The 8904-nt window shown below is 34.4% G+C and overlaps 1 protein-coding gene across 1 annotated transcript; it reads left to right on the plus strand.

The window, feature by feature from the left end:
- Positions 1-1877: 1877 nt before the first annotated feature.
- Positions 1878-7934, plus strand: LOC116106368 (protein SMG9-like). The gene is made up of 8 exons (XM_031392724.1): positions 1878-2087; positions 2408-2516; positions 3429-3544; positions 4649-4768; positions 4926-5015; positions 6213-6361; positions 6946-7201; positions 7422-7934. Exons 1-8 carry the CDS (start codon positions 1878-1880, stop codon positions 7572-7574), a joined length of 1203 nt encoding a protein of 400 aa, XP_031248584.1. The 3' UTR covers positions 7575-7934.
- Positions 7935-8904: the final 970 nt, after the last annotated feature.

An 8904-nucleotide genomic window follows, 5' to 3' on the forward strand; every position in this document is an offset into this window, starting at 1 on the left:
ACCACTGAAAGTGGGTCAAACTGGAGGTTTAGGCCGTCCAAGGCCTAGCCTTGAGAAATGTGTCTAAAGAGAGGCAGACAATGGGAAATGATTTTTAGCCGCTACCATTTTCCTCTTTAGCCACCAATCTTCAATTTTACGAAAGGCACAATACATTAATTCTTTTTTCTTTTTCTTTTTTATGATTGGAGATATTCGGATCAGTTTACACATATGTTAACTAATTCTTTAAGACCCTAAAATTTTAACTAGATAAAAGCTCCAATGACTACAACTATTAACAATTAAAAAAAAACTTGAACTCAAGACATTTTGAATAATATATCTAAAAGTCTCTATCGAACCATTCAATCACCTAAAGGTAGTTAATACATTAATTCTTTCTGTGGAAGAAACATTAACTAAGTTGAATAATTGCTATAAATTTTAATTTAATTGGGATAATTACTATAATGTTTGATTAAATGTGAAATTGTTAATTTTAGCTGATTAAATTTACTTTTAATTTTTTAAAAACAGCAAATAGAAATTTTAAAGTAAAAGTATGGAAGATGAAGACTAAAATATCTCATTACAATTATATCCTTACTTAAAATTGAATATGGGGACTAAAGTTTAAAATAGTGGGGACTAAAATTCACTTTCTTAATATTAAACGTGTCGTTCACTCTTAGTCCACTCCTGATCACCTTCGTTACATGAGACTAACTTTTGCAATTCTCACGACCAATGTTCTGAAAACTGGACCGAACAATGACCCGTTCAAGGGTCAGGTTTTCGGTTTGACCGGTTGGATCGGTCGGTTAGACCATACTTTTTAAAAAAAAATTAGTCCCTAAAGATTTGAAATTCATCAAAAACACCCCTATAATACTCCCTTAAGGTTTGAAATCTATTTAAAACGCCCCTGTCAAGCGAAGATTCTGGTGAGTGGTGGCGGCAGCGACGATCGACGGCCAATCGAAGCTGGAATCTTGGGGCTTTTGATGTGTAGATGCCGGCCACTCTGATGGTGGTGCTAAGGAGTTCCATCGGCGTCGGAACTCGTCGGAATCAACAAAAGAAATCCGACGTCGCGAAACTTTAGGTGGACGACGACGACTGAAAATGGATGGGTTTGGTCGTGGAGATGCTGTCCGTCGAATGGGGGTATTTTCTCCGTCGAAAGATGTCGAAATCCTACAAGGTTTAGCTGCGATTGGACCGCAATTCGGCACTATTTCGGCGGTCCAACCGCGGTGCAATCTGGTTTAAATCAAAATAGCAGTTTTTTATATATACCGGACTGGATTTGTCGTCAGTTGCCGGTCGAACCGGTCCGACCGGACGATCCGGTCCGGTTTTCAAAACATTGCTCACGACACCACCCAAATCATACACTACAACCCTAAAAATCCTCTATACATTCAGAATCAGTGGCTGTATAAATTCACCGATGGGGTCAATCTAAGGTAAGAGAAATCATAAGAAACATACACTAAACACTTTTTTTTCTCACCAAGTTACATTGTTCTTGATTTAATATTCGATTTAATCATGAAGGAATATGTTAACAAAATCTACTGATGCCTCTTCCCGTAATAAAAAGTGATTATAAGATCAATTAAAATCTCTAAATTTAAACAAATTAAAATTTTTAATTGGTATGAACCACTGGTTTATTCTTATATAATTTTTTTTTTAATTTGTTTCATATAAAAAAAAAAAAATATATATATATATATATAATAACTTTAAGGTGAGGCCTTTCTATAATATTAAAAATTTGGGGTCTAATTAAATTTCTCAAACCTTAGGGGGCGATTAAATTAACCCAAATTATGAAGGCATATTTAAACTTAAAGTAATCGAAGCATTAAGCTCACAAACATGCAATCATGGCTGCCACTGGATCTTCCAATTCTTCACCTGTTCCTTCGGGTCCCAAAATCCTCCTAGCGAAGCCGGGGCTGGTCTCTTCAGGACCCGTTTCCGGAAAATTCGGACGCAGTGGTGCCGAAGACGAAACGACCGCGCATCGATCTCGTCTTCCATCGCTCAATCTGCTCTCCGATTCTTGGGACTTCCACATCGATCGCTTTCTCCCGGTAACGCCTTTATCGCAGCTCAATATATGTGAAATATCAGTTGGTACTTTTACTTGTTTTATGTGTTCAAGGCTGTTTGGTTTCTAGGAAAATGAGAGAAAATAGCCAAAGAAAAAAAAGGTTGCAGTTTTTCAATTTTATATAGAAGTTATAAATATTTGTCAATTGGCTATTATTTTGAAGTTTTTAATTCTCCTTTTTCCGTGACTTACTGACTATGAGCTGAGGTGGCATTATAGAAAATGCTTACTTCTGCTAATATTTGTCTAATGAATGTGAGTAGATTGAAGTAAATTGAAATGATTGGTGATGTGGTGCAGTTTTTGACTGAGAATACGGACTTCACTGTGGTGGGTATAATCGGGCCGCCTGGAGTGGGCAAGTCCACGATTATGAATGAGCTTTATGGGTTTGATGGAAGCTCGCCGGGTAAGTTACTCAAATGCTTAAAGTTGTTTATTTGTAATGAATTAAGCTACATTGCAACATGCTCTTGTTGTTACATATAATATGTTCTCTTATTGTGGAATATGATGTAAGAGTTATGGTGTTTGGTTGGTGAGTAGTTTTGTCATTGTCTAAAGGGCTGCATTGAATTTTTAGTGTTGGGTTGAAATAGGTAGTCATAAACAGCATTTTGGGCTGATTTTAAGTGAAGCTTCTAAATGCTCAAAAATGCTTTTGTGTCATCTTTTAGTGTTATGCTGAAATAGGCAATGGAAAACAGCATTTTGAATTACATTTTAGTGGAGCTTTCAATTGCCTAGAAATGCTTTTGTGTCAATCGGTCAGGTTTTGGCTGAAATAGCAAATCATAAACAGCATTTTGAAGTGATTTATAGTGAGGCTGTCAAATGCCAAAAGTGCTTTTGTGTTGATTGTTTAGTCTTGGCTTAAACAGGTAATCAAAAATAGTATTTTGGAGGGCTTTCTTGTGAAGCTTTCAAGTGACCAAAAATGCTTTGGGTTCATCTTTTAAAGTTGGCTGAAATAGGCAATCAAACACAGCATTTTGAAAGTGAAGCTGTTGATTGTTGAAAGTGCTTTTCTGTCAATTGTTTGGCCTTAGCTGAAATAGATGAGCAAAAATAGCATTTTGGAGGGTGTCTTAGTGAAGTGCTTGATAGATTTTATATAGGAAGCCATTTTTAGGTCAAAATATGAAAGCTTGAATTGATGGGGACCTTTTTAGAAAGTGGTTTTGCGATTTAAATTGTTCTTATAGAAAGCATTTTTACTTGACTGTGGGTTTCAGAAAACCAAAGCAATTTTGAAGGCACCTTGTTATGTCCAATTCTTAATTTAATACTTCTCAGGAATAACTTGTGTGCTTGTCTGCAGGGATGCTGCCTCCTTTTACTATACTATCAGAAGATACTAGAGCCATGGCAAGGCATTGTACTTCAGGAATTGAACCAAGGATTTCTGCTGAACGGCTTATACTTCTTGATACCCAGGTTTTCATTTTCTTTCTTAATGTACACTGTTTTTTTATTTGGTGTAGAAAAGCTTACATGAGACTGTGTTGTATTCTCCCGTTTTATTGTCAAGCTCTCAGCTGTTTCCTTCAAGTCAAAAGTTGGAAATACAGAGCTCTTGCAAATTTGTAATGTAGTCAGGAACTTGTAATCAAGTAGCAGTGTGAGAAATTCTTGCAACAAATTAACTGTTAATGTTTCAATTCAATGCAGGTCAATACAGATAATCAGTAAGTTTTAGAGGACAACTATGACTGAAACTCAAACGAAATCTAATTGAAATGAAGATAAATGATAATAGAAACATGGAATATGACAATTGTATGTATCAAATATTTTAAAGCAAAAAAAATTTTTAGAATTCGAGGACTAAGATCTGGGCTTAAAAGATTTTGATAATGAAAATAAGAATTATATAGAGCAACACAACGGATTCAGAAAGCTAAGAGTTGTAGCAACATATTAATTTCATAAATGATGAAAATTTTCTTTCCTTTTCATATTTTCTTAAAGTGAAAAGTAAGAGTTTGAGGAAAAGAAAGAAAAGAATTGGAAAGAGAGAAAAAGTAGGGTGATTTTGTTACCAGACTGTGTAGAGTGAATATTAATTAATAATGGAAAGAGAATGAAAACATTTATTAGCACGATTGTATCACAAGTTTGTTAACTTTGGGGAGGGCATTAAATTTGGTGAGGAAATAGAAGAGAGACAGACTTAAAATATTTTTTTTTATACAAAAATGAATTATAACATTATTTATAATTATTATTTTAAAACAAAATTTCCACATTGTCTTCAATCCTAGCCATCCAAACTATTATCATATAATGGCGGTAAAAGTTTGTCAAATTTTGTGAATAAAATATGGGCGGCTAATATCTAAAAACTTTGAAGTATATTAGTCATTCTATTAATAATGTTGCCATTTCAATATGAGGAAATTTATGTTACTATAATTCTTCTTTCTTGTCTATGCATGTATCTTCTTGTGTTTAAGCTCGATTAGATGGGGGCATTGAATATATTGGTACCATATTACTGGTTGTTTATATATTTTACTCTAAACTATCTTCTACATGCAGCCTGTATTAGCTTCTTCCGTTTTAGCTGAGATGATGAGACCTGACGGCTCGTCCACAGTTCCAGTTCTAGGTGGTGAATCTTTATCTGCTGAGTTGGCACATGAACTTATGAATATACAGGTAACTGCGAGGCAAATGCTTATTTCATTGGGAAATGAATACTTAATCTAACAATCTGAAAAGTTTGTCTGTGCTATGGGCATTTTGTGAATATTCTTGAAGGTAGAATGTCTAATAAATTAATATCTTTTTGGTGTACTGCAAGGAATCCTTCTAGCTTGGTGTTCTACTATCTTCCATTTGTCACATTCTGCTGGTGGTTTCTGAGGGGGTCCATGATAATAACACGTGGCGTTTGATGTTGACGGTAGTATTCTTGTCTTGAGCACTACTTTCTTCTCATTTTCATTGCTATACATTCCAACTAGCTAATGCTGGTTATTTCTTAAGTTGATAGTTTCCTGTCTTGAGTTTATTTGATGTGTTATGGACATTTTTGGTTTTTGTCATATCTCTTTTGTTTGTCCAGTGGACAAATTTGTGCTGCTGCTATTTCTGATTTTTCGGATTATGGTTTTGATTTATTTCTTGGCTTTTCTATGTTTAACATGGTTCCATGGTAAAAGTTATGGTTCTCAAGTTTTCTGCTATAGCAGTGGTGTACTATGATTTGGAAGTGCTTCCTATTCTTGTGGCCTTTAGGCCCTTTATTTTTGAAAAAATAAAGGGACAAAAAAAAAAAAAAAGAAAAAGAATTTCTAGCACCAACTGGCTCATCATTAGGGGCACTTACATGTATTCGGTGGTTTTCTGTATTCTGAATGATGATACTCTTGTCATCGCTTGTGAATTACACTGTGGCAGTCAAAATAGTAGTTCTTTAGTTAGCAATTAATAGGTTTACTTGGTCTTAGCACTGAAGATAACTGAACAAGCTGTTTGCAGATGCAATGAAGATCTGTAATTCAAAGTTATCATATCAGTAACATGACTGGATTTTTGGGTTGTTAATATATCGTTATTTCTTGGAATCTATTCTGATAGGAATGTATCAAAGGACCAATCAGTAAATAGTTGGGAGTTTAGAGGACCACAACTATTATGGAAAGAGACCAAAGAAATATGGTTAGGGAGGATTTTAGTTAAGGTAATGAAACAGAACTTGTGGCTTATTAGACAATGCCCTTTATTGGGAAATAATTCAACAAGGTAGACTCTTAAGATGTGAGGAGTACAATCAAATTCAAAATGGATACAAGTTGGATACCGAAGAATGATTTCACCTTTAACACAGCATAAATTCTCATTGTCACCCTTTCAATTTCTTGTGCAAAGTAGTATTGTGTTTGAACAATTATGGGTCTTTTACTGTTCTGGAGTAAATTTTTTTTTCACTGCTACTGGGTAGGTTTTGGTCAAGAACCTCTTGTTGTCACCTTTTTTTTTTTTTTAATATTTTATTTCCCTTCATCTTTGCAGTGGATGCCATGCTATTTTTAGTTTGGGAAGTCTAATTTTGATCATCTGCCCTAGATCTTGTAATTCCATTTTCAATTGTTTGCAGGTTGACTTGTTGAAACACGGCATACCTGATCCATCTTCTTTGAATGCTTCCCATTCACAGAGCTCCAATTCAGGTTCTGAAAAAGAGAATAAAGATAAAGCAAATGAGGTTGAGGAGTATATGGCTACTCCAGTTTTTGTGCATACAAAGTGAGTAATCAAATTTTTAACAGTACTGTAAAGATTGCTGGAGCTTTGTCTAAGTAAAACACAAAAACTGGCGGTGCCATAAATGAATGATCAAACTGTAAAAGTTGGCAAGCACGAATGAGTCATCAGCTATCTCAAGGATGTGTTTTGTTTTACTATTCTTAGCCCTCATATTCTTCATCATGTCATACTTACTATTTCCTGATAAATAAAACCTTAATAAATAGGATTTGATTAGAAATAGAAAAGGATTTCTGTTGTTTGGATCTGAATTAAGTCAAATTATCTGTGGAGGTGTGCTCATTGCTTTAAGTTCATTAGGATGTATAATGCTTTCGGAGACAACTGTTGGGACGATATTGGGATATTTATTTAATCTGTCAGCATCCAGGAATACATCAAGTCACTATATCTGGAAATCAGTTAATATATAGTGTAGTTGCACTGTACAATTTTAGGTTTAATGATAGTCCAGTTTTGAATTATCTAAATATGTATCTAATGCCGTAGCACTGTTACATTCAGAAAAGGTTTTAGCAGAATTCAAGCAACTCATTCAATTTCTGTGTTGCTTCTGTTTGTAGACTCCAAGATCAAGATCTTACTCCACATACTTCGGAGCAACTGAGGAAGGCATTGGGGCGATATTTCAGCACCTCTTCATTTGTTAGAAACAAATGTGGAAACACCGCCATTGAGCCTGTAAATCCCAGTACTCAATGCAGTGTTACAGATTCAACAGTACCAAAATTATTTCTGATCCCGTCTAAGAACAAAGATGATTCTCCCTGTGCTCTGTCTGAAAGTTACGTTTCCACACTATGGAAATTGCGGAATCAGGTCTCTCTCTCCTTCTCTCTTTCATCCTCCCCATGCATGCACACACACATACACAAAAATGTGGTCATGCACACAAGGTTGACATACGGTGTTAAGTTTCACCTTCACTCATTCTCATGACATTGGCATGCTTACAACTCTGAATCTTCCTGAATCTTGAAGATTTTGTTGCTTTATAAGTTGTAAATAAGAACTGAAGAAGTATTTTGCTTTGCTTCAGGTCCTATCTATGAACTGCCCTTCTTTTGTGAGGACCGTTTCTGAACGTGACTGGTTGAAAAATTCTGCCAAGATATGGGAACTTGTAAAAAGCTCTCCGATCATCTCGGATTACAGCAGAATGCTTCAAAGTTCTGGTATGTTTAGGAGGTAGTCAATCCAAAATGTTTCATATGGTTTTTCTTTCCTAGGCGATACCATAGATAATCCTGGTTCACCGTTTTGCTATGAAGTAGTTTTTCTCATGTCTTATTAATGATAATGTTGAAGTATCAATTTCCTAATTAGGATATGTATCAGCTAGAGCCCTTGATAATTAGAAGTAACTTACAGCTTAGGATTTGATTTCTTGATATTATAATCCTGTCTACTAAACTCCTTATTTATACCAAGGGATGGTGAATTTATGTATGTTCAGAAAGTTGATTTGAATGGGAGTGTAGATGAGGTTAATATCTCCATGTTTGTGCACTAATTTTGAAAGAAGAATTTTGCATTATTCAATGATAACAGGGTTTGGGTCCTAATAAAACCTTCATGGTTGCTTATTGTTATGGTGAGTCACTGCAGAGTCTTGTGACACATGTCACAAATTAATATGATGTTATTAATTTAATTAATTAAATTAATATTATGTTTTATATTATAAAACATGTGTCACGAGATGTGGAATGACTGTCCTAGACATTGGTGGTTGAGTAGTCAATTAGAACTCTTTACTCAAAAGATCCTAAGTTTGATTCATATTGGCTACTAATAAAGGTAATCACTAAAATTCTTATCTGATCGGTAGTTTCAAGGTCCCGAGAGATTAGTTGAGGTACGCGTAAACTAGTTCGGATATCCCTATCATAAAAGAAAAAAATAAAATAAAAAGACTGTCCTAGACTGACTGATGCTAGCATACATTTTGTGGTGATTGTAAATGCCCAATAAAAATGTAGATTGACAGGTTGCCCAAAAATTCTGTTTATTCTCATCGCCATTAGAATCAAGACATTTGGCAATTTGATTAGTATTCGAAGAATGATTCTCTTAAATGAATATTTGGAGTTAATTTCATCTGAGTCTTTGAGAGATTACTAAATCTAAAGTATTTTAACAATTTTCGAAAACTATTAAATATCTTTTATAAAAGTCAGAAATGATTTGATTTGAACACATTTTCAATCCAAAAGAAAAATATTTTTGAATTGGTGAAACTCTTTCAATCAAAAGTGTGTAGGAAGCAAACTATTTGGATAATTTTTTCATAGAAAGAAATAGCAAAAAGGGGTTTTGTTACTCACACTTTTTAAAGCTATTTCTATTCAAATAATGTCTAAACCCAATGATTCAAGGCAAAAATAAATAATCATAGAATAAGGAAATATCGTTTTCAATTGTCTGGACAACTAGATTAAAATCAAGAACCCAAAATAGATTTAAAAGGAGACAAATAACAAAGAAGTTAGAGACATCNTCTTTTATAAAAGTCAGAAATG

Source organism: Pistacia vera, unplaced genomic scaffold (genome assembly GCF_008641045.1).
Source record: "Pistacia vera cultivar Batoury unplaced genomic scaffold, PisVer_v2 Contig512, whole genome shotgun sequence".
Lineage (NCBI taxonomy): Eukaryota > Viridiplantae > Streptophyta > Magnoliopsida > Sapindales > Anacardiaceae > Pistacia > Pistacia vera.